Genomic DNA, 26,001 nt, shown 5'->3' with positions numbered 1-26,001 from the left:
TTTCATAGCATAGCTCTTGGCAGAGCTTTGTAAACATTAAACATTTACTCCAAACAATACTTTTGTTTTTTCTCCCTGACTTACACTTTGAAACTGACAGCTGTGCAAATGACCTATGCTCATATAACTGAACCTGCTTCTCAGGATGCTTCCTATCAGATTTTAAGGCATGAAATAGTTTGTGGAACAATGCTGATAAGCACTGTTGATTTAAAGTTAGAATTTTCTTTCCTTTTCTATCACTTCCTGTAAGCCTTGTAACTCCTGCTTCCCTTTTTCAACTTTTTGACATAAACTTAATATTTTGTGTTCCTTCCCACAGAGCCTAATTTACTCAGTGGTACTGCTCACAGTGTGAACAAAAGAGGTGTGAAGAGGAGAGATCTTGATATTGAGGAGCTGAGAGAGATCCTGTCTCCGCTTTTACCTTTTGTCCGCATTGAGCACATCTTACCCATGAATAGTGAAGTACTGAGTGATGCAGTAAGCCACTACTCTCATACAAATATTACCTCTGGTATTTTTGTACTTTAGATTCTACAATGTTCAGGGTTTTTATGTATATTAATATTTTTTAGGGATTAGCTCCTAAAATGTTACCACTCAGAGTAATATAACACCTTTTCTGGTTAAATTTTCTGTTGTTTAAGTTTATCAGAAGGCTGAAGAAAAATCAGTGGTGTAAGAATTCAGTGTAAGAAATGTATTTCTTGCAAGTTTTTCCCATATTTATATTTAAAAAAACATGAAACTCTTTCTTGATTCTTCAAGATGAAGAGAGGCCTGATTAGTACTCCTCCTTCAGACATGCTGCCAACATCAGAAGGTGGAAAGTCAAATGCCTGGCTGCGGCAAAAAAACGCTGGAATATACGTGCGGCCAAGACTGTTCTCACCATATGTGGAGGAGGCTAAGGTAATAATGATTAACAGCACTTGACTGTTGTGACATTGGAGTCATTAAGGGGTTCTGTAAACAAGGAAAGATTTTGGTGTGTTTTGTCTCTCTTTGCATGTACTGGCCTAAAATACTAATATTTTCAATTTAACAAGACTTACAAGATTGATCATCAGGCTCAAGTCTCTAGAACTGGTCAGAAAAATTTCAACAAATTTTTTTTTTGTCGAAATTGAAATGTTTGCGAGACAGATCTTGATGAAATTCCACCGGAAACAAAGCAGCGTTCTGAGGGAAACCTCCCTGGTTTCCAGCCAGTTTGCCGGCCCAGCTCCTCGGCAGCCCTCCTGGCAGGCGGATGGCAAGGTGAGAGCCTGAGAGCCCCAGTTTGCAGCTAGTCAGCAGCCTCGGTGCCAGGTCTTTCAGGCTCCCTAGCTCCCACCAGAGCTGGGTGGAGAATGACTGTTCCACTCAGCAGAGGACTCTGATATTTCTTCTTCTTGTTTGAATCAGAACATATCCAAAATTATTTCAGTCCTCCACAAAATGGAACAAAAACCCTCTGTCGAATTTGACTGAAGTCCTTTGTGTCCCACTCAACCAGTAGCTTCTCTTATTTAATATCTTACATGGGGACTATCAAACTGGAGATCTTTTAGCATCTCTCATGGTGGTGTTTGGTGACAGGGTGGAGATGGCTCTGTGTGGGACAGAAACAGGCCATAGTCTGTTTGACAGACTGAGAGCCTCGCAGGTCGCTAACTAATGCCACCACTTAAGACAATTCTGATTTAAGGCAAGAGGTCCTGAGTCCCAGCAGTGCAGGTCACCACAGAACAGGAGGATTAGGTGAAGCTGTGCACATCCACATCGCTTCATAACTGGGACCACTGCTCTGGTGAATTCAGAGCTTCGGCCCTGTGCCTAAGGAAGTATTTTTGAAGGGTGTGAGTTGTTGTTGGCATCCTCTTTGATGGGAGGGACAAAATAAGACTACTTTGCATATTGAGCACAAAGGTTAGAGAGTACTATGTGGCACTAAAGCAGCAAAGGAAGACCAGCCAGTTAAAATTTTGTCTTTGTATCTTGCATTGTTAAAATCAACAAAAATATGTTAAAGAACATGTGATAAAAGCTTTGACTCCCAGTTTTCAGGTGTATGATGTGGGAGGGCTTCAGTAGTAATCTTAAAATAAAAAGTGAATTCTAATATTTTTTTTCCTCTGTCAGGAATCCTGCTTATTTCTATTAGTTTCATATTATTCTGTTAATATTTTTTAAAGCATCATTAGCTGTTTAACCTTAGAGGGAAGGACACTCATTATCTGCTAACTATACTCCTACTCATAGTTTAATTATTGTGAAATGCAAAAAATTGTGGATGAGTGATTTCCAATTATTATTTTGTACTACTGTTAGCTTCCCATTCTATAAATAAATCCATTTCACATTAAATGAGAATTTTAAAATGATATGCTTTCTATTCTTTAAGACGTCTGAGGGGAAACCCATTTCATTTTCAGACTAATGCCTCCTGCTCAGTTGCCTGGAGAGTTGAGAGCTATAGGCATTTGAGACCCAAGGCTTTCATGGCCTCAGGGAGGTTACTTCTCATCTGACAGATACAAAATAAACAAAGCAACCTTCCCAGACTTTCTTTACCTCTTAGCTCTGAAACCTGACTCTGCTCGTAACTGGAAAATGGAATAGAGAATGCTGTGGAAAAGCCAAATACTGTTCGGGACCAGGAAAAGTTATGGTTTAGATGTTTGTAGGCTTGTGGCTCGGGACTGTGTTTGCAGCAGGTGGGTCTGTGTGTGCACGTGCCTTCACGGGGGGCTCTGGTGGCTGTCGTTGCAGTCAGTGCTGGATGAGATGATGGTGGAACAAACCGACCTTGTTCGTTTGCGGATGGTCCGAATGTCCAATGTGCCCGACACCCTGTACATGGTAAACAACGCGGTGCCACAGTGCTGTCATATGATCACCCACCAGCAAGTTAGCACTAACCAGTCCAGTCCTCCTTCAGTTATAGCCAATGAGATCCCAGGTAAGGCTGCGGGATCAGTTGCAGTGCTGATTGCTATCCTTCTAGTGGATGGGGGGCTTTGGGGCTGGGGAGGAGGCTTGTGAATTGTTGAGTAGTATGATTTCCTTGGAGGGTTGGACTGCACCATTTGGCCTTCTTCCCACCCACCGGTAGTCCTTTTTGCATTGGCCTGCTCTGAAGACATGAACTGTTTTTGGATTGCATAGTAAGTAGTTAGAAAATAAGCTACTCAAGGGGATAGTATTTTAACCTGCTTCATCTGAGGAATTTGAAAAACCCTGAACTGGTTAAATTTACTGTAGAACACTTGCTGGAGCCTGACCCTCTGTTCTCAGAGTGGCTCTCAGTTTTCTACAACCAGTCATCCAGTAAGATCCAGAAGGCTGGAAAATGGCAAAATACTGGTTTATTTTTTTAAAAAAAAGTAGGGGAGCATAACTTGGAAGACAGTCAGCTTAACTTAGTTTGCCAGAAAAATATTGGAAGTAGGCACTCGAAACACACTTTCAGTTTACCAAATCCACTTTAGCTTTGATGTCAAAACAGCTTCATTCCTTGTGTGGCAGAGTAAATTTTTATAGGTGGAAGTAGATACAGCCTCTGTTGAATTCAGGATACTTAGTGTGACGTGAGCTTATGCAGCCTTGTGTTAAACTTGAGTGAACTTTTAGCATCCATTTTTAGATCAAAGCATCACATTTCAGTAAATCCGGATCAGTTTGGGAGTCTGTAGAAGAGCAGTAAATATGACGTGCCAGCAAGGAAACACCCATCTTCCTTCTTCCACCACTCCCCATTCACCATTTTAGAAGATCTTTGTATACCAGTGATGTCTCCATTCAGTCAAGTATGATGAAAGGAAGTAGATGGACTAGTCTTACAGATGCTAAAGCCAGGACAAAAATAACAGGTTTAAATTGCTGCAAGAGAATTTAAGTGGAGGTATAAAAAGATTTGAAACACCGTGTAGTTAAACACTGCAGTAAGGTTTCTTTCTACAAAGGTTTGGGGAATGGGTTTGATCTATTTGAGAAAGGAAACAGCTTCTCAAAGATCTCCCATGTTTTACACAAGTCCTCATGTTCTGAAAAATTTGCTCTGTTGGCAAACATGAGACGTCTTGGCCAGTTTGAAACTCCACTAAAGCTTGATTCTGTACAATTGAATATGTAGGAATTATTGCCAGCCCTTTGCTCTTGAGCGTGGCTGGTAGTTGGAGCACAGGTATTGTGTCCTGGTAGCTGCCTGCTTTGCTTAGTTCTGTAATTGAGCAAAAGAATTTATTGTTTTGCCAATGCCTTTTTCTAGGAAGGGTGGATAGAGCACAGTTGATTTGGGGAGATTCAGGCATGTACCAAACTTGTAACTTGTACGGGAATCCATCAAAAGCACAGAGGAACTGCTGGAGGGAGAGCTAGGTACCATCACCTCTGTGCCCCTTAGGCCAGGCTGTTAGAACAGGGGGTTCTTTACAGCTCAGATATTCTCCATCTGTCACTTGCATCTTCCTTGTGCCCTCTGCCTGTGGACTGTGTTTGCAGAAACATTGTTGGCAGCATGTCTTGGTGCTCTTCTTGCAACAGTCTTGTAAGATCAGTTCAACTTAGGCTGAAGACTGTTCTGCTTTGAGGATTTGCAGGTGATTGAGTTTCCTTGGGTATTTTCCAGTTTCAGTTTGAATTAGAAATCCTGTAGCTGGCTTGAGAGAACTGTATTTTTTAATAGAAAAAAATATATGGTTTTATATAAAGAGATGTCATCTCTCTTCTATGTGTTTCACATGAATAATCATGAAAAACTAGAAACAAATCTGGTTTTGAGAAGATAGCACTCTTTAATGAAAAACTTTAATCATTTTTATGCATACCAGTTTGAAGAACTGCTTCAAACTCTTCTAAAATCTTTTTTTCAGTGTTAGAAAAATGCTGGTTGTATCTTAACATCTGGCTGCTAAACCAGGATTTTTTGAGAACAATTGAAGTGTTTGGAGGGTAGCGTGGAGGACTTACTTCCAAACCTTGAAGGCTGCATAGAATTTATTTTTTCTACCCCCAGTACAGGAACTAAGTTGTGAGGAGAGGGGAATACTTTGTGCTGACACTTATCCTCCATTTACCAATGTAAATTTTGTGACATTGGAACCAGTTGTAGTTGCAGTGTTGGGTTTTCACATTCTCTGTAATGCAAATGTCTTTTCACACAGTTTTTCCTGTCTGATCCATCTAATTTTTATGAGCTTTCATTATGGACATCTGGTCATGATAATATGTAAGGCTTGTAAAGCTGGTAAAGGATTGGATGCCAGGACTTACATATTCAGAGATCTGGATTTGTCTTGTGTTACGCACATTTTCCTGAGGCCAGAAAGACCACAAAGAAATACCACTCATTGTCAACAGCAGCAAGAAGTGACATGAGAAAGTTTTGCAACAGGATAAATACCCCAAATTATACATTATTTCCTTTTGGAAACATTTTTAAAAATTATTTCAATATGGCTGCACAAAACAACATCATTTTAACAGGTTTATGTTGGCTTACAGCTTGTGTAATTCTTATTTTTTTTAGAATGCTCTGTATGTAGTTACATACTGGTATTATGGTCTTGTGATTATAGAATTCCACTAGAAGTATGAACTCTATGCCAACAACAAAAAAAAAGAATTCTTGGCCTGTAGAATTCATGAGGGAACATTCAGTTGTTACTTAATATATCCTGCCTCCACCTCAAATCATGAAATTCCTACATCCTAAGGAGTTTACAAAGAAGGCTGTGTTTGTGGCTCGTTCTAGCAGAAGCTGGAAAAATGGTGTATGTCTTTATGATTTGTATCATATGTGTGCTATCCCATGTGGTTTAATGATGCTCCCAGGAACATATGTAAATCGAACTGTTCTTGGCAGAAGGCTTCTTAACACACAAAAAAAGCCCAGTGAGCCCGACGTTAGATTTTTTTTTTTTCCTTCAGGAATTACATGTAACCGTTACAATCAAACTTACTGTCTCTCAGTTCAAAAAGTAATCTCTGTTCTCCCCATTCTGCTCTGTGTTATCCCTCCAGTTCCCAACCTGCTGATAGTGAAGGAGATGATCAAGCGGCTGCAGGAGCTGCGCCACACTGAGCAGGTGCAGAGGGCGTACGCTCTGAACTGCGGGGAGGGCGCCACGGTCAGTTACGAGATTCAGATTCGTGTGCTGCGGGAATTCGGACTTTCTGATGCTGCTGCTGAACTTCTGCAGGTGTGAAAAACTGCTGTCTAAGAGACCACAGATGCTTTGATTCTCTTCTGCTTATGAATTGACCTGCATGTCATTTGCAATAAGATGATGAGTTTGTGTGTGCACCTGCAGGCGCAAAAATGCTTTGAAATGCCTGCATAATTTTAGAACTGTCTGGGTGCAAATTGCTGTGAGATTGTTGCATTTGATGTGTGTGATTTTATAAATGTGTACGTGCAAGGTGTAAATGTTTTTCTCAAGAGTTCTTGCCATTCAGGGTGCTCTTAGTGGCATGTATTTCGGGGATAAATAAAAAATCTGCCGAAGAGGCAGTTGATGAGAACAGTCAAACCATAAACAGAAGTCAAGGTTCTGATTTATTCTTGAATCAAAGAGGAAGAAAAACAGCTAACTGGTACAGTAGATTTGCACAGTACATATCAGGTCTGGGAAATCTGAAATCCCACTTCTTTTTGTATGCTGCTCTTAAAGCAAATGCATCTGTTGGTCACATTAATCAGTGAACCTGATGCTTCTTGTTTTGTTTTTTAAAAAAGTAAATATCTCAATTCTGTGCTAGCTGTAATCACCTTGAGAGCTGGTGAGGTTTTAGGTGGCACAACTGGCCTGTTACAATACTAGCAGATTTCTAGTTCTAGTGCATGTTAGTTAAGGAGACTTTTCTAGATGCCTTCTTACTTTGTTTTGATATGTGCTGGGTTTTTACCTTTGCAGAATCCTCACAAATTCTTTCCCGATGAGCGATTTGGGGACGAAAGCCCATTGCTGACAGTGAGACAGTCCGGGCGATGTCGTGTTAACAGCACTCCCGCTGTAGAAACCATGTTTACAGAACTGGACTCTTTTGTGGCCTTCCATCCACCACTGCCCCCTCCTCCACCTCCGTACCACCCACCAGCAACTCCTATTCATAACCAGTTCAAAGTGGGCTGGAAACAAAGGGTGCCAAGTCAACATCCCTCCCGTTCCTTCTCTTACCCGTGTAATCACTCACTGTTCCACACCCGAACCGCTCCCAAAGCTGCCCCACCTGTCTACTTGCCCAGTGTTAAAGCAGCACCTCCTGATTGCACTAACACTACAGGTCTGGGGAGGCAAACAGTGGCTGCAGCAGCAGCAGTGATGGCAGCTGAGAAGCAAGTGGTAAGTACTATGATTTCTCCTCCCTATCTCTGGCCGCTCAGAGTAGCTTATAGAGAGGAGCCAGAGGGAATTCTTATGACAAAGTAACTTGGCTTTGTTAAATAAGAGAGCATCTTCATAGGTTAGGAGAAGAATTTTCTACCAGAGGGGCTGTCAGTCTTCTGCATCTCAAAGGCATGCCCTTATCCCTGGAAGAATAAGTGTTCAGGGGCAGGAGCATTCTGGAGGGGCAAGTGGGTATCACAGATCTTCTGAAATAATATCATTTGCTCTACATTAAAAAAAAAAACAAAACATAAATCAACTTCAGTAGTGGACTGCATGCTGTAATTCACAGGTAGAAATACTGATGATATTTTGACTATTCACAGGTAAATAGTCCTGAAGTAAACAGATACTTATTAAAGGGAGCCTGTGGAGAATGTGAAGGCCTCACAGCTGTGAAAAAGATTTTTAAATTAATAGGCAAGCAGAAATTGGTAATTGCAAAGAAAAGGGGTTTGTTACAGCATTTAAAGGCATTCATTAAAGTTGCTGAACTACAATATGATGCAAGGAAAAGAATGAACTATAACATACTGGGCAAAGACATAGATTTGTGAAGTACATGAAATGCTAAATAAAGAATTTGGTAATTTATTTCTGCAGTGAAGAAAACTGTTTCAGTGCACAGTTGTGTCATACTGAAAGCCTGCTCATTAGATGCAGATTTAATCTCCAGTTCTGGGTGGAAACTGCACCTCTTCTTATATTTTAGGTTAAAATACTTAAATTCAAAGTAGAGCTGCTTGCCGTTGTTTGTTCAGGCGTGGGTTTTGTAGCGTGTCTCTCTCTCTTGAGCAATACTGATTTCACTAAGGAAACCATATAGTGATCTTTTCCACATTACAAATGTTTCTGCTAGAATGCAAGGAGAAACATAGCCTCCATATAAGTGACATCTGTGTTCTGTATTCTTTCTGTAATTTGTGAGTTACTAGCAATCAACAGTTACTCAAATTGCTTTCTTTTGAAATGATAAATACAAGTAGAAATGTCAAGTCTTCTGTCTGGCAGAGTGAAGGTGCTTGTCGCATTGCAGGGCTGCATGTGGGTGTAGGTGACAGGAATACCTCCCTGGAACTTCCATCCACTCTGGCTCTCGCCAGCACTGACTAATGCTTCCCCCCAAGCCCTGAGGCTGTTGTGCATACACGTATATGTGCTTGCAATTAACTTTAAAATATGAAATGCAAGCAGAGCCATTGCATCTGTAGTGACAAAAAGATGTTTCATGGCTTCTCTGCTCCTCAACCTTGTGCTGTAACAAACCATTTAAGTTCTACTCACAGTTCCTTGTTTAGTTTGGTAATTGCGAGTGGCTTAAAGCAGACTTACTTCTGAGAATTTAAGAGTACATTGTAATTTACTGCATATTCAAGACAAGATGAGTTTAAGAAGGAGGTATTATTATGTCACAAGAGCTTCATGAATGGAAGAAGTCATAAGCTAGCAGCAAGGTGAAGGTTGGAGGTTACGTGTGTTCTTTGAACAGTGTAGGAAACATGCAGGCTGAGGTTGGTCTAGGCAAAGGTCGATTGGGAAAATGCCATCTTGAGTTACAGTCTTAAATACAGTTTGTGTTTAGGTTTTGCTTTATTTCCATGGGCAAATTTCTTTTCTCTTCCAGTGTACTCAGCCCTTGCTGAATGAACTGATGCCAGATATCGCAATGGGTGTGTCAGCCATGTCCTTAAAAGACAGAAGGTTACCAGAGCTCACAGTCGACACAGAATTAAGCCAGACGGTTACAGAGGTAGGGCCTGGTCCACCCCAGCACATTTCATGTATTCAGAACAGACACATGCCCACTTCTCGAAAGAAACATGCAATAGAGCAGAAAGTAGATGCTCGAGAAAATCAGCAGGAGTACCCCGACTTCTATGACTTCTCTAATGCTGCATGCAGACCCTCGACTCCAGCACCCAACAGACACAGTCCTTCGCCTTCACAAGGCATATATTTTGGCCCAGATTTGTATAGCTACAATAAGGCATCACCAAGTGGCTTAAAGTCAGCCTATCTACCTTCCCAGATATCTCCTAAAAAGCAAGAGGACTCTAGGAGGGAATACCTGCTCTCCCAAGATGGGCATCAACACAGACAAAAGAATGAGCCAGTGCACCTCGATGTCTTAGAACAACCTCCCCAGCGACTGGACTTGGCATTGGCTACCCAGGAAAATGCTGGTAACGGCCCAGTTCACATCAGGGGAAGAACAAAAATGGAAGCTGATCTAACCTATGGGCTAACCTCCAACAGACCTTCGCTCTCTGCCTACACCCCTGAAATGCCAGAAGAGAGACCCAGTAGGAGACTGGCAGAGGATGAGCCATTGGAACATGGAGCACAGAGAAATGCAGATTTGGAAAGGGAAGATGCAGTAAGCAGAGGAAGGAGGTCTCCAAACAAACCAGACTTCCTGTATAAGAAATCTGCCCTATGAAAGCAACCTCCAGTATTTCTCTGTGCCTAAGAGTTGTAAACATCCCATTCTTGGCAAATTTTGGCCTGACTTCTTGTCAGACAAATTAATTCATGCCAGCAGATGAATTCAGCTTCACTCACTTCTTTTGTACATACATGGCTTTATTAGAGATGGCATGTTACCAGTTCATTTTTAATGCTGCTTCTGGTTTTATTTTGTGGGAAATTTTTTTCAGCAAATTTAATTAAGCCTTTTAAAAGAAAAAAAAAAAAAAAAAGCTGGTACCTTTTTTCTACAACCTGGTAGCCTTTTGCACCTGTACATCTATTTTAGTGTATTAGTTTTGTACTAATATGTTGAACTTTATTGTCACATTTAAAGGACTGTATTTTCATACTTTTGCATTTTCCCTTTCACTTGCCAATTCCCTATGTGCATTGGGTTGCACATGATGAAATGTATTTTCTTATGAGATAGTAACAATGTGTTTATTTTTTAATTATAGGAATTCCAAAGAACAGCACATTAAAATACTACATTTTTGTTAGAATTTTTGTTTAGATCTAAAATCTTCCTGATTTTTTTTTTTATTATTATTACAGCAAGAACCCAGTCTAATGTTTTGTTTGAAAAGTTTTGGCAGCTGGTCTTATCCTTACATAGCAAGCCCACTTCAAGAATTATATTTGGGTTTTTAATAGTCCAGGGGGATACTTAAGAGTCCAAATTCCAGTGAAATTCACTGGGATCTGCCAGTCTGATTCTTTTTGCTTTCTGGTTTAGCTGTAACGATGGAAAACTCCATGATCACCCAGAAGCACTTATTAGCCAGACTAGAATTATTTATTTGTCCATGCAGAAATAAATCTAGAAATACTGTAAAAATAATAGTAATAACTTGTTCTTCCAGCTACCCATATGTGGGGGCAAGTGAAGACTGGAGTCGAGGATATGTACTAAGTTCTGGAGTATCAGGAAGATGACATTGTATCTTTGCTGTTGCCTCCATGGTGACCTCCCACTTGAGAAGGGTTCTCTCTCCAACAGAGGTGCTGAGGTGACTGCTCATCACCTTCCGTTCTCCTGCCTATGATTAAAAAAGGGCTTCACTCTTAGTGGTGTCATTCAGTGTTCCTGACCTGAAGTGTTGCTGACTTTGTCATTGCAGCTGTTCCATTAACAAAATCAAGGTGAAGAGCATCTGCTCTAGGATCATGAAATGTGCAAAGCTTTAGCACTCTTAAATTCCACTCCCATGTCCTGACTTTGTGTTTTTAAAGCACAGATATGTGATTGACCTGTTCCCATGATGGTGACCTGGGCTGGCTCCCTGCCGCTGGCTGGGGTTTAGCAGTGTACCAGCTGTCATGGTTATTATCATTATTAAGTGCGTCCTTAATACTCACCATGCAGTTTTTACCACACTTCCGTTGCATTTAGGATAGGGATCTGAGACCACTGCAGTGTAGTGATTACTGGTAAAGGCCTGTTTGGGGTTTTTAAATGCAGTTTCTATAATGAAGAATTTCCTGGTAGTAGAAAACTTTAATCCCAAGTGTGACGTAAGGACTACTGCAAGGTTAGGTTGAGTTATTTTCTGCAGTTCAAAATATTTAATACTATTTAAACAGAAATCCTGCTGCAGCTTTACTTTTAGTTGGTGATATAACCTGCTTCATTAAAGTATGCAAGGCCCGGTAGCAACACCACGATGTTAGTGAAATATATTCAATATTGTATTTCCAAACTACCAAATAGCATCTAGATAAAATAAGATGTGGATGTTTGAACCAGTAAGTCCTAATGTCTCCTGCATACAGATCTACAGGCCTCCTGCTTCTATGAAAGTTCTGCAGACACTCCTTCTGAGATGCAGCCACAGAAGCATAGGATTGGAGGAGAAATTTGGCTAAGCTGCACAGGTGCTGTGTGTTGTGGGTGAGGGGAGATCTTTTTTTTCCCCTCTGTCAGCCTTTTTAATTTGTGTTGTTTTTTTTACCACAGACCAGACTCTTGGTGGTCCTGGCCTCATCACCAATATGTAGTATTTCCATAGGACTGCAGTGTACAACATTGTTAAATGACAGATGATGTCAGTATGGGGACAGTGCTGCTGCAGGTTAGGGACTGGGGTCCATTGGGTTTCCTCTGAAGATCTGAGCCCAGTACTGTCTGCCTGCAGGGCTTAAACCAGACACTCAGTTCTCATGTTCACCAGCATTATAAGCATTAACCTCCATCACACACAAAACCCCCAAAACTCACTGCACTTGTGTCATACATATGTTGGCAGCCTAATTACTAAAAACTCAGAGCTGTCCTCAGAAGTCCTACTGTTCTGAATAATTTATTTTTACCTAAAATCAATTTACTGTGAGAAAATTATTTTAGTTACCACAGTTGGATGTGGCACTGTGTGCCTGGACAGAGATGGGGCTGAAATCTACAGATGTAACTTTTAAGCTTGAAATTTGTGGGGACGCAGCACATGAAGACTGAGAAGTTTTGAGCTTATGACTTGAGGGAAATCATTAAATGCTTTGGCTTTGGAATAAGCTGGTAAGAAATGCCTCTGCGGGGACAGGTCTGCATTTTAGATTACAAAATTGCTTCTGAAGCCTCAGAAGCTGAGCAGTATTAAAAAGATAATAGTGTTTAGATGTAGGTATGAAATAAAAGACAAGCCCTTCTGAGGCCACAAAGACAATCAGGCCATGTAGACAATCTGCATTTTCACTTATATGTTTAGAGTTGAGAAGATAGCAGCTAACAGCAGCCGATTCTGAAGTGGGAAGGAATGGTTTGTCAGATTACTGGAACTCTATTTTTTTGTACTCCAGTGTAGGATTTACTAAGCTTACTTGGTTGGATGTGCAGAGGGAGGGGAGAGAGACCATCTTTATTCTCCATGGCAGCGTTATTCAGCAGCTGGTGTTCATACTACACATACCTGTGCTACCTGCTACTTCTTGTTCTCTGTCTACTGAAACTTTGGTGCAGAAGCTCCGTGTTTACATGAAGCACTTTCTGATTAGGCTGGAAATTAACATCTTTTCCTCCTGTAAATTTGATGGATATAACAGATTACTGACTGTATTTTCCTTGAGAAATAGAGGTATGAACATTATGTTTTCTTGAATGAGGAAGACTCACGCTCCTTGTTCTATTAAAGAGAGAGCTCAGATTTTCATTTAGTGAGCAACCATGCAAAAACTTACTCCCTTTCCCCCTCCTCTTTTCCTTAATATATGGATGAATAACTTAATTCCTGAAACATTATTCCTTTGAAATGTTTTGTTGTTCCACAGTTACTGTAGTTGTGTGTTAATAACTGCTGTGTTGACTGGCAGTTTCTTGATGTATTTTTCCTGTTCTTGAGGAGTGTAATTTCTGAAAGTTGAGGCTGTGGCCCCTTGTAAGCCTTGTTTTTTGGTCCTGGTATGTCCCAAATGTTTGTCTTATAGGTTTATTTGGTTTGGGTTTTGTGGGGTTTTTTGGGGGGTTGGTTTTTGGTTGGTTGGTTTGGCTTTTTGTGGGGTTTTTTTGAAAGAATACTCATGCTGTTTGAGGCCCTGTTCTAATAGTTGTATGCTTCTGTGGTAGAGGTGGTGCTGAGCTCTGCTGAATGCAGGGAACAGCTGGGAGAGAAAACTGTAAAACCGTATTTGGGGTTTCTGTAATTATCTGTACTGCCAGAGGTAGCCCTGCCTTTGGCAATGTTACGGTTTTGTTTCTTGTCTTTGTGTTGTTACTGGTATAAAGTCAAGTGCCTTCAATGCTAAAGGCTCAGAAAATTTTCTTAAACTGACTTCGTGTCCTATGCAAGTGTTTTTTCTACAACCTGCATAACCAGTACTTTGTAAAACTTGTTTACGCTTCAATTGTACATAGTGTTTTTTAAAAAAAATAGTATTTTTATTTAGGTACCTCCAGACTTGAATTCTAGTCTTGTGTGATGCATTGTAAAACAATACATTTCTCTTTTGAGTACCATTACAGTTGTAAAAAGGTTTTCACTGGTTCTATTTTTCTACTGTTGCTGAGAAGCATGTAACACTGACTTTACCCTACGTATAGTTGGCATTTCAAATAAATGGCTTGTATAGAAGGTGCTTGTGTGACTTCTTCCCATTAGCTCTCACCAGCTGACCCACCTGGCTCCAGCCTCACTGGGACCGATGGCCAGGGGGAAGGGAGTGGTTTAATGCCAGCCCTTAAACAGTAAAGGCTCTTAAAACTGACAAGGCTTGTTGTTCCCTCTGGAAAACAAAACAAAACAGCACACTAATGCTTTGAACATCATAGCTGTGTTAGAAACCAGTGTAAAAAGAGGAATTCAAAATTAGTGGCACTGTCGAAGCAGCTTATTAAAAAGGAGAAGCACTTCAGTGAAATGGTTCAGTGAGTTCATCTGGCTAGAGCTTAAGTCACTGTGACTATTCACTATTACAGGCAATGGGATTACTCAGTCGGGGCATTGGGGCTTAGCCCTTCATCTAGAAGCGTTTATTTTCCCAGCAGAGCAGCTAGACAAAGGCACTCATTAAGTTCCCAACATTCTCGAATTGCTGTTCTCCTCCATCAGCTGAATATTCATTACATCTTTCTCACTGAAACAAGTGTTTCCCTACTTCAAAGAGATGACTCAAGTTTAGCAGTGTCCTCCAGTAGCAGAAAGATGTGACTGGTCTCCATGTACAAGCAAAATACTGTGGGTTATGTCCCCACAGAAAGTGGGGTGGGAAAAGAAGAATACTGTAAGGGCTTAAATGTTAATTATTGACACCGTTCCCACACTCAGGAACATGAGCTTTAGGAATAACTTCCTCAAACTAGACAAATTTGACACTTATTGTTGCAGGCTTTTTGTTCGTTTTTGTTCCAAATCTAAGGCAGGGTGCCTTTTCACTAGGAAAGCTGTTGGGAAGGAAGCACAAATGCTTTGAAGCAGCTAGGAAAGGGAATTGTTAGGGGCTGCATCCACTTCAGGTAAACCCTGCTCCATGACTGCAGCACAGGCTGATGTCACCAGTGGCCAATGTGTGTTATCAGCGCTGACCCTGCACTGTGAAATTGTAACAACTCCTTGTTGTGGAAATTAGCTTCCTGCAACTAAACCCCTCCCTCTGTACAACACTGCCGTCACTTCTGGATCACAGCCAGCAGTGGGACTGACCTGACTGCTCTAAGCTGTTGCTGATTTCTATATGGAAAACTCTGACTCTGCCTTTGAGCTGTCTTGGCCACGTGGGTGACAGGCCATCACTGTGCTGCCCTGGGGTTGTCTGGATCATGGATGGAAACAAAGCACCACAGCAGCACTTCAAAATAAACAAGACAGAACAGACTGAAGAGTTCTTTAATTTTTAGATAGTGTAGTTAGCTATGCAGTTACAATTCCTGTAACAGTTGCTACAAAAAAAAAAGCACATACAATACCCAGAGTTAAATTCAAAAGCAACTAGTCATTTTACATGAAACAAACCAATGATCTGAGCCTCTATGCTAGAGCTAGCTTTTGTAAATAAAGTGGTGAGAAACAGCAAGGAGAATGATAGGTAAAGGTCTGGTTTTCTGCTCAAAGGTCATGAACATGGAAGTGGGTAGTACCTCATGGTAAAGAAATCCTGACTACATAAAGCAGGAGTTAAAAATTGGAACTCTAGGTATGTTTGGGGGCTTATGGGTAAAGAAAACTAAAAACTACATTAGGCTCCAAACTTACGAAAAGTTAATACTTAATTGTAGCTAAGTGTAGGTTCTTAAAAGTCAGTGAAACATCCGTTCCATTCTTATCACAGTGATTATAAAAAGATCACACATTTTATACTGTAGCAAAAGTGCCCAGATACTAGAGTGTTTTCAGGAATATCTGTAAAGGAGAATAACTTGCAGTAGGCTAGGTTTTAAAATCAAAGCACATTAGAAATCCTATAACAACCCCCCTCACCCCCCTCCCCTGCTTAATTTGTAATTTAGTACCTCCTCCTAGATACTGTTTATATTCTAGTGAGTGGGTAAATTCCATGTGACAATTTTTTTTGCATGTAAAACATCATTGTACAGTATTAGAAACAAAGTGTTTGAATTTATAAAAACAGACCATTCTGTTGCATCAAGCCTAACCTCTGATTTCTCATTGTTCACCTGCCTAGGGAGCACTTCCACAGTGAAGAGCGAGTGTGCAGGTCAGTGCTGCTTAGCTCACCTGATGTGACACACGTTAGAATGCAACTGCACCCTACAGCCCAGACCACGACACCTGCCTGCTCTACCCTTCCAGGAGCTGTGCCTCCCCCTGTGTAGTAAGTAGACACTTAGTGCAGGGAGCCTTGGCTGTCATCACTACACCCCAGAGGTGGTCCAGAGCCATTTGCAGCAGGCAAGCAAGGCCCTTCAGCCCTGCACAGGAGGGGGAACAGCAGAGCCCACCTGCTCTGCTCCAGCATTAGGCACTGACTGGAAAGTGAGTGAAAGGCTAAAAGAAATACACAGCAGCACACTTCTTGTGACAAGCCCTCTTCCCCCAGGAGACAAGGCCAGCTCTCACAGCATGTGAGGCCCATCTGTTCTGAAATCCCTACAAATCCAATGTACCTATTAAGAATGCATTTCAGTCGCTACAAATAAGGAAGCATGAGACAAAATGAAGACGTTTCTTGGACAGCTGCATTTCCATGAGAAGCCAAATAATGAAGATGCCTCCTCAGTTCACCAACCAATACTGTTTTCTTAGTTCTCCTTTCAGACCCAGGCCCTCTCAGTCTAGCTACAGTAGTACTGCATCCTGTTCGTCCGCCGTCTTTTCCGTGACTGAAATTCTTCAAAGAAGTGCTGAATGTCTTCTCTTTTAACCACCTAGGGGAAGCAAAACCCAAGCTGTGGTAAAAAATGCAATTAAACAATCCCCTTCTTTTTTTCCTTGCATGCATCCCACACATAATACACAAAGCACATAAAAGCAAGTATCCTGACACCTTGCTGATACAGCTAGCAAAACAGCCTTCCTGTTGCACCCAAAGGAGATGATTAATGCCCAAATTCTATTTCAAGAGAATACAGACAAGAGAAATGAGCTCCCCAAAGGCAGAACAAGCACATGGAGCAAAGCTCCCAATAGTATTTTTAAGGGGTTTGACCACTGGCTTTTATCATCAGAAAAACCTGACACCAAGCAAGATGTTCATTAGCTGACTTCAGGTTTGTTACAATGTAACCAAGAATGGCAATTTAGCAAATCGGCCAACAAAAGGCAGACTTGGTTAATAACAGCATGCAAATTCCCCCAGGAAAACAACAGACAAGACTTTTGCCAATATTTAGTCAGTCCCTTTTAGGGTTTAAATTCAATCTCACAAAAATATAAAGGTTAAGAGGCCTTTTACTCTTTTATTTTTAATTTAAATTTAAGAACTGCTCTCAGTCTTCTATAGACAGATTTCTGTAAGGTCCCCATTATGTCCCAACAATGTAATTAAGGAAATACAACTTTCATGTTCCAATAAAATCAGGGATATCTCATTTCTACTGCAGTATCAGCAACTCCATAAGACAGGAAAAAAATACTGTAATATAGTAAGATAGTCTTCAACACCAACCCCTCAACAGTTCTTTACACTACATGTTCTGGCAAACAAATTCTGAGTTGTGCCTTACCGTTCCCTCATCTGCAAATCTCCTGAGATAGTCTGTCAGTTCTGTCTTTAAATCATTGTATTCTGGATGGAGAAGCAAAGGCAAGGGAAAGAAAAAAAACAAAGAAGAAGATATTCAGCTTTAGTTTAACACTGGCTCAAGAAGACAACTTGTTCCACTCCATCTTGTCATTTGTTAGCTTTACTTGAGACAAACGAAGGTTTGAAGTGGATTATAAATAATAAAAGGAAAGGCAAGCTTAGGTAAACACAAGAAGCCTAATAATTTATCAGGGTAGCCTATGCAGTCTGAGTATCTGTTCAACTGATCTTCAGAGAAATCTGTAGTTCAGCAAGTGAGTTAGTACAACTAATTGAAAGCCCACCCTGCTTCCACCTTCCACTGCAAAAGCATGTGTGGGATTTGGTGGGAAGCCTGCAACTCCAGACTGGGCAAGTGTCCTCAACAGAGTGCAAACCCCTGACTCAGGAGACAGCTCCAGCTACAGAACCCCTCACCCCTGCCTTGTCCATACACTCTGTGGCAGAGCTGCAAGGGAGCTCCCTACACCCCAGCTTCACCCTGGCTGGCACTCCCCCAGACAGCAGGCAATTGCTGGAACAACTGAACAGGATAAGATAAATAAGCTAAACAGCACAAGAGTAAATTAATGTTTATTGACTCACCAAGAAATTACCATCAATACAGTATCTAAGATGCCAAACAGGGGAAAAGTTCCCCACATCACCTAGTTCCTTGATTTTAGTTAAAATTGTAACCACAGGCCAGAGAGAGGACAAACTTCTCTAAAGACTCCTGACTGAGGTGTGCAACTTGGCAGAGTCTCCTATGTGCTACTTCAAAAGTGGTTTGACACCACACTAGTCCTGATACTAAACTCTCCTGGGGAAACTGTTCACTGAAGGTGTTAAGTCAGATTCTAAAAAAGAAGCTGTATTTACCACAGATGAGTTCCACTTGCTGGACTCTGTCCATGCTGTTAAGGGTGTCCATTAAAGGATCTCTTCTCTCTGTTTCTTGGTCACTGGTACCTTTATTTTCGTAAGCCAAAACAGTGTCACATTCATCTGTCAGGAACTGGACTTCAAGTTCTGAGTACATTTTCTGGAGAACAACGTAAGATTTAATTTTACATCATAAAACTTCTCAGATGGAGATGGTCTCACCCAATCCTTTTTGTGTTCAATATCACAAATAGAATAAAAATGAATAATTTAGATTTTGTATCTAGCATTTCAGACATCTCCCCATAATGACTTTAAAAGCTATACTGAATTTAAGCAGCAAAGAAAATACAAATGTTTCAAAGCTCTTTTGTGCTGTATTAATTGCAAAGGATTCTGTGTTTCCTTACATGGAGTGGAGGGGTTTTTTAGATGTTTATATGCAGAATAAGAACATTTACACTACAAGCTTCCCTTCAAAGAGTCTCTCGGAGCTCCTCCCTGCCTCCCCCAAATCAGTTATGATAATGAAGAGAGAATACATACCAAACAGTCTTCACAGGTGCATAATTTGCTTCTCCAGTTTGATGGCCAAAAGGTGGCAGTATCTTTTTTTAAATATTGCTTGCTTTGGAGTTCTTTCAGCTTGCAGACTGGCTCCTCACTCTTAGTAACTACCTGAATTCAAACGAGAGTGTTCAGTGCTCTAGAACGTCACTGCAAACACACCCTGTTCTTTCCAGCATGTAATTTTCCTTAGGCAAGATTCTTCTTTTGTCTCAGACATACTTGTCTGTATAAACAACCTATATTACCGTTGCATCCACAATTCTGATGTGGTTTTAGTAATTTCCAATGGAAATTTTTGTAGAAATTTATTGCAATAGCCATAAACGTTTAGAAAAGCACAGCTGGACTATCATGTAAACACAGCTACAACACGTAATACCGCTCTATGAGAACAAACCCAGAAGTCACCTCACTGTAGAGGCCAGGTGGCTGACAAGAAGGGATGGATCTAACCCATCTGCAAACAGACCTTACACCCTTGTCACCCACTTCTACCAGTGTGTTCCACAGCCTGGGCTGTGCTCCACTGAGACCGCATGTTGGAAGTGTTGGTGACTGAAGAGGGACACAGAAACAGCCTGAAAGCATTTACCTCTTCACTGAACCTATGCAGAAAGAGGTGGGCTTTGCTTCACCAGTATGAACATGTACAGGACAGAAAAGAAGATAATTTTACCTCTGGACAAGCAGATCCAGAGCTAGTGGATGGTTCATTAAACTGTTCCATTTGCTTTTCCTCCTTTGTTTCTTGGTGTTCCACTGCACTTTCTTTTTTAATTTCTTTTTTCTGCTCTTCACTTTCCTCAACGTTCAGGACAATCCCTTCATCTTCGAGAGAGTTCACTTTGGTCAAAGCAGGAACTGGAAGATACATAACCATGTAAGTGAAAATACTGTGCCAGACAATGTGCAGGCTAGCCACAGGTGTTCCCTCTGCACCTAGATGATGTTGCACACTGCAGGGTCCTGGATATATTCAAAGACAGGGTGACCTAGGTATAGAAAGAAACTGCTCCCTCTTTCACCATAGTCTTCTTTCTTCTCATACTCCTATTCTGAACTACTCTGCTTCCCAAAATCCAAGCCCTAGGAGAGGGAAAAAGTATCACAATACATTTCTTTACTAAGAGGCTTGTCCTTCACATCCCTTGATAGCTAGGTTCAATAGCTGTTGGGTACTTTTTTGCTGACTTTGTTTCAGAATCCCTCATTTTCTCCAGACACACACACCAAAAACTCTATGACAGATTAACTACGCTAACCACTCCCTTATTTAAAACAAGTTTTTCTTTTGATGTAAATTCAAATATGTGCCCTGTGACATTACTGGTTAGGAAGAGAAAAAACAAAAAACCCTATTCTCTCCTGTATTTACATTAAAAGGAAGAGAACTCCAGGTAAGCCATCTTGGAATCCTTAAAATTACCACTGACATTCCGGGCATTTAAGAGATCAATCACCTGCTGATATAAGCAACATTTAGGAGACTACAAAAACCAGCTCCTTCCACAGAAATCAAGTCATCTACCCTTCTGATCCTACAAAGACCACAGCAGACAGAGGCCTGGTGTGACCGCAGGGAACATGTGTCCTGAGCACAGCCCCAGCTCTACCCAGGGTAAGATTTTACGCATTCATTTTCAGTCACTATCATTCACTCCTTGCTGCTCAGAGCCTCAGACTCAGCTGTTTGCCTCACTGCTTCCCTTAGCATGGCTCTCTGGTTCTTTAATTCAGTTTAGAAACTACATTCCTTGAGACAGGTATGTAATTGTCATCCATCCTGTGCTAGCACATCTTTGATAACCTAGGTAAAACAGTGAGCACCACAGAATTAAGATTTAGGAGCAAGAAATATTTGTGGGTTTTTTTTTCACGGAACAGCTACTGCAGCCCTGCACATTCTACCGCTGAAGGCAACTGTACAATATAATGAACATCATCTCTCCAACCACTTGAAGAGTATGATGACATTAATCAACCAAGGATGAGAAACACGTGCTAAGGAAATACTGGCTCAGAGATCTTCATTTTCTTTACCTGCCAATTGCGACGCGTAGGCCCACAGGAAATGGCAGCGGCTCATGCAGGCTTGGCACACCATTTCGTGGAAGTCTCCGCTGTCAGGGGGAACTGCACCCAGATGCTATCAAAAAGAAACAAGCACACAGGAGCAAAAGGTTTGCTGCAAATTAACAGACTTCTCTCTAGGTTTAGAGGAAGTAAAACATCAACTGCCATCATACTTCCAGCACAAGCACACACTCCTGCTAACTTCCTACAATGATTACAACTTAAAGACTGGAAAGAGCTGATAAAAATTCCAGGGAAAAACTGAAATTTGTCAACAGCCTTTTATGCCCTTTACATATCAGAAATACCAGTTCTATCTTCTTCTCATTTCTAAATGTTATTCTTCTAAACTGTCCTAAGCACAGGACAAGTGACGATACCTATAGCACATTGCACGTTTAAACTCTTAAGTAACTTATGCCTACTTCCTTCTATTTTAAGTCTTCATACCGAAATTTAGAAGAATTAGGTCCAAAAGTTCTCCATGAAGTGGTGGAAACTATTTAGGCAATCAAAAGCTTTCTTTTGAAAAGCACTCTTGCAAAGCTTGCAGTATGCAGCATAACCTTCTTAACATACACATTTATACAAAAGAATCCTATAGTTTATCCACAAAACCCATAACTGAAGCCAGCCATCTTTTTAAAAAAAAAAATAAAAAAAAAAAAATCTTTGATCCTGCAACTTCAAACATGGAACTTCACTCGTGCCCTTCGAGGCACGAGAGGCTGAATCTTTAATGCATACATGATAAGTAGGGCACTCACTGAAGTGCTGAGCTGCTTTTGAAAGATTTTCCCGAAGTTGATAATCAGGAATCAACGACGCTGTTTGTTCCTTGCTGTTTAAAGGAATTACAGTTCAAAAAGCATTCTTCTGGATGACAAACTATCCAGGTGTTTGATAATGATGTGCCTCAGTAAGAAAATTTTTCTCACTGAGCAGAATTTTCCAATTAAAGACCCAGATATAAAGTTATGGTTTTATTCTGCAGCGGTAGCCTTCAAAAAGGTAGAACTCTTCCTAGGTTTTTTGGACTGGAGCGGACAGAAGCACAAGATTAAACTTTCAATAGTCCTTTGCATAGGAGGAAAACTTTAGAATTCATGTAATAATCTTCTGAGAAAGAAAGCGAGACTCCCCATTTAAGAATAACCACAGAAACTCAACCATCCCATTCTGCTGCTTATAGTTTCCTTACCCTTCCATGGAACCAGTCTTCACAAACTATGCATTGGATCATCTCATCTGGAATCTAGATGAATGGTCATGTTATTAGCATTAACAGCAACCTTCAGAAACTTTCACAAGCCTCAAGCTGCAGCATTATGCAAAGCCTGCTCACATGAATTGCTCTTCCCCTGCCCTCCACCCACAGGGAGCTGCCATTAATAAGTAGTTACTGCTTCACTGGTCAGTTTGCTTCCCTGAAGTTCAACAGCATTTGTCATATTATCAAGACTGGAAATTCCCATTTATTATTACAAAACTACTTTTCCCAGTAAAGCAGGACACTCTCACACAAAAGAGCTGATAAAAGTTAATAACTATTGTTATCTTTCTTGCTGTAAACAGAACTGCATGAACAGGCAGCTTAGCAAAGACAGGTCCTTGAAGCTTGAAACAAAGTATTCTGACTACTGTAAAGGAAAGCTAAGGGCAGTGCTACAGGATAGGCTCTCCCCACACCAGAAGGCTTGTCAGGGCACTGCTGCAGGCATAAGGAAGCAGATTGTGGTCTCTCCTAATACGTTCAGCGTGTTTCTTCTGTGCTTGCCACATTTTCCAAGATAATGAGAAACCCACCCCCTAAGGGAACTCGGTAACTTCAAAGAGGAAAGCAGAGAGCACTGCAGCAGCATTTTGTCCAGATTATGGTTTGTGCTCCTTGTCTGTCATTAAGATACAAACATATTCTACCATTTAAGGAAACCCTGGTAAATATTTTATACAGCACATGACCAAAAGCAAGAACGAACATACAATTTCCTACAGTGGAACATTCCCTGTAAAGCAGCTTAGCGACGACCCCTTGCACAAACACCATCTATATACGAGTACTACTACATTTTGTTTCTTACCTCATCTTCAGGATCTGGATATGGTCTTTTACAAGTACAGTACAATCCATAGAAATTGTCATTATACTTATTTCCTGAATTCACCTTGCTCTTTTCCTAGGAGGAAAGGAAGAAATGTCTCAGTAGACAATGCAGTGAAAAACAAGACAGAAAATAGGTATAATCTGCAAAAGCCTAACTGTTCCACTTTAATTCCTAAAGCAACCATTATACTCACCAGCTTGCAGATCCAAAAAGAAAGACATTATCCAGGCATGTATGCACAGAGTGAGCAGCCAATAGGGCATGCAAGGAATAGTGAAGTTCAGAAGGAAAGCGGAAAAACAGTCTTTCCCTCTTCATAACAAACAGCAACTGTGGCATTTGTTAAGCTACTGCTAATCTAAAATGATGCAGGAGTTTTGCTCACCAACCATGCCTGCCTGATGATATTAGTAATGTCTGTACATTTATTGTGCACCTCCCCCTTTGTTTTTTTAAACATCCAGTCTGTGATCCAAACTCAACTTTGTTCAATTTACCACAAAGCTGTCACTAAATTCCCCTCATGTAAGCCTCACTCTACAGGAAAGGATTATCCCAATTACAAAACATGCTGAATGAAACTCGATTACAGGTAATCCAATTTAAAAAAAACAAACAGTTAATACAATTGCAGCTGTCAGCCAGAGGGCTTCAGAACTGCACACAGTTGCAGCCTGAGTCCACCATCAGCCCCTGCAGAAGCAGCTGTGACCATTTAAGATGTTATTACAAAATGCCATCTACCACCACTCTGGCAAAGGAAGAGCTGAGCACCCGGCACCCATCGAGTTCACCACATTAACGGATGGATGCCAAAGGTCACTTCATCTGTGGAACAACCCTATGATCCAATATTTTTACTCAAACGAAAAACAGTAACATCTTAAAACTGTCAGAGGTCCCTCTGCAGGGATGACTGGACTGTAGCCCTAGACTTGACAAGCTCTGGATCTGTCCCAACTCGGCTGGAACAAAATGGGCATACACAAAACCACTTGCTGCTTCTTCATTTGTACCGTTATTACCCTGGGAGCAGCACTGCAGGCAAACCAAGCTGCTTCCTGTCACTGCCTCCCAGATTGCCAACTACCTCATGAGTCAAAAATACCCACCGAGCATGAAAAGTACAGGGGGCTTAGTATAGTAAAAAACTATCCCATCTGTAGGCTCTGGTGACACCCTATCAAAAAAGAATAGGGCACTAATGCCACCACAAAGAAGGGCAGGGAACTGACCCTTTGACAGCAGCACAACCTTGAATTTCCGTAACGCAACTGCAAAATCCCACTCCAGAAAGTTCTTCTGAAACCAGCTTATAGCTAATGAGATATCTTAGTGCAGGTACAACACATTTCTGGCATTACATTGACCACGAATGCAACCCGCTGCATTCACAGAAGCATCTTCTTCCTTGCAGCACTTCCCTTTGGTTCCTCAACAGCTTTATCTCCTGCTGTCATATTCCTACATTGTTTAACTTACTGGAAAATGCAGAGCTGTGAGTCCGCTCTGGCTGAAGCAAGGCACCAGCCTCCCAAGATTGTTACTTTGATTCTATATGTATGGAACCTACTCCAAACTTACCGGGAGTAACTTGCACTGCAGATTTTTGAACTTGCTATTTCCACAGTCACAGCGGAAGTTCCTGGAAGGAACAACATAGCATTTCAGGGCTTTTACTAACTGAAACCACATTCGGTTTTGTGTTCTTAACAATTCCCAGCAGTTTATTAGGAGCCATAAAAACGTTCTTGCAGCTATTTAAACAACAGCTGCCGTCAGAACTGGAGAAAGGGCCCTGCAGCCCCAGGCTCTCACGCGGTGTTCCCAGCCGATCTCAGCCAACACCATCATCAGCAACAGCACTTGGCCGGCAGGCCACAGAGGCACGAACCCAGAGGGGCGTGAACTTGTTTCTGACGGCCGGAGCCACCCATGCGATTAAGCTCCTGCCGAGACACCCGCGCTCTGACCTGAACACGGCAGGGAACGCCCGAGTGACCCGGCCTCAGCTGCCCGAGCAGTTCTGCTGGGCGGCTGTACCTGCCAGGAGCCGGAACGCTGCCCTGCCTCACAGAGACGCGCTGCCCAGCGCAGCAGGATCGGGGGGAACTTCCCCAGCCGGCTCTCCTCGCCCCGCAGCCGCCCCGCAGCGCCCAACCCCCGGGCCCGGCTGGAGCCGCCGGTGGGTGCAGGGGCTCGCACAGCCCGGGCGCCGAGAGGGAAGCGGCGGCAGCAGCCCCGGGAGGACCCGCAGGGCCCGGCCCGCCCCCCGCGCTCCCGCCCCGCCGTACCTCTTGGTGTAGAGCTCGAAGAGGCGGTGCGAGCCGTGGCACTCGTAGCTGCAGGCCAGGCAGATCCCCGCCGGCTCCGCCCCGGCCGGCGTGCAGGTGCTGCAGGCGTAGAGCGCCTGCCGCTTCACGGCGCCCTGCGGGGAGGCACCGCCGCGTCACACGGCGGCCCCGCAGCCCCAGGGCCCGCAGCCCCGGGACCGGACCTGCAGCCCCAGAGCCTGCAGCCCCAGGGCCGGGCCCGCAGCCCCAGGCCCGCAGCCCCAGGGCCCGCCCGCAGCCCCGCGCCCCCCGCGGCCCCGCCCCCTCGGCCCCGCCCCCACCTGCGAGTAGCTGCAGCGCTCGTGGTCGCTGCCCCCCAGCACGGCCCGCGCCTCCTTCTCCAGCTCCTCGTTCTCCGCCAGCACCTCCGCCAGGGACACCACCGGCTCCTCCGCTCCCGCCGCCGCCGCCGCCGCCGCCATGGCCGGGTCGCGAGGCCCAGCGCGAGCCGGGGCGGGAGGGAGCCGCGCGGCGGAGGCGCCAGAGGGCGCCCCAGCGGAAGCGGAACCGCGCGCGCGCCCC

General features: G+C 42.5%; 2 protein-coding genes across 6 annotated transcripts in view; one reads left to right on the top strand and one right to left on the bottom strand.

The window, feature by feature from the left end:
- BTBD7 (BTB domain containing 7) overlaps nt 1-13,906 on the top strand; it is a 54,604-nt gene extending 40,698 nt beyond the window's left edge. For 4 of the 5 annotated variants that reach the window (XM_051621939.1, XM_051621938.1, XM_051621940.1 and 1 more), the window contains 7 exons: nt 323-483; nt 772-915; nt 1,150-1,263; nt 2,758-2,947; nt 6,010-6,188; nt 6,903-7,331; nt 9,001-13,906. In XM_051621939.1, coding sequence (XP_051477899.1) covers nt 323-483; nt 772-915; nt 1,150-1,263; nt 2,758-2,947; nt 6,010-6,188; nt 6,903-7,331; nt 9,001-9,816 — 2,033 coding nt within the window. In that variant the 3' untranslated portion in view covers nt 9,817-13,906. The remainder of the gene's footprint in view (nt 1-322; nt 484-771; nt 916-1,149; nt 1,264-2,757; nt 2,948-6,009; nt 6,189-6,902; nt 7,332-9,000) is intronic. The other variant, XM_051621941.1, reaches the window with a different exon arrangement.
- A 1,235-nt stretch (nt 13,907-15,141) lies between these two features.
- Nucleotides 15,142-25,978, bottom strand: UBR7 (ubiquitin protein ligase E3 component n-recognin 7). The gene is made up of 11 exons (XM_051621529.1): nt 25,761-25,978; nt 25,441-25,574; nt 24,731-24,791; nt 23,123-23,218; nt 22,243-22,296; nt 21,009-21,114; nt 19,645-19,829; nt 18,945-19,076; nt 18,396-18,558; nt 17,455-17,516; nt 15,142-16,656 (listed from the first exon to the last, which is right to left on the bottom strand). The coding sequence occupies exons 1-11, from the start codon at nt 25,899-25,901 to the stop codon at nt 16,564-16,566; spliced, it is 1,227 nt and encodes a 408-aa protein (XP_051477489.1). The 5' UTR covers nt 25,902-25,978; the 3' UTR covers nt 15,142-16,563.
- Nucleotides 25,979-26,001: the final 23 nt, after the last annotated feature.

The sequence above is a fragment of the Apus apus genome, chromosome 5, assembly GCF_020740795.1.
Source record: "Apus apus isolate bApuApu2 chromosome 5, bApuApu2.pri.cur, whole genome shotgun sequence".
Lineage (NCBI taxonomy): Eukaryota > Metazoa > Chordata > Aves > Apodiformes > Apodidae > Apus > Apus apus.
The sequence above is the reverse complement of the archived record's forward strand: the minus strand, read 5'-3'. Positions and strand labels throughout refer to the sequence as shown.

Coding starts and splice junctions, on each gene's coding strand:
- UBR7 (XM_051621529.1), bottom strand. CDS start 25,901: ATGGCGGCGGCGGCGGCGGCGGCGGGAGCGGAGGAGCCGGTGGTGTCC. Junction 17,517..18,395: donor GCAAGTGGAACTCATCTGTG/GTAAATACAGCT, acceptor TTCTCCATCCAG/AATACAATGATTTAAAGACA. Junction 16,657..17,454: donor GATTTGCAGATGAGGGAACG/GTAAGGCACAAC, acceptor TGCTTCCCCTAG/GTGGTTAAAAGAGAAGACAT.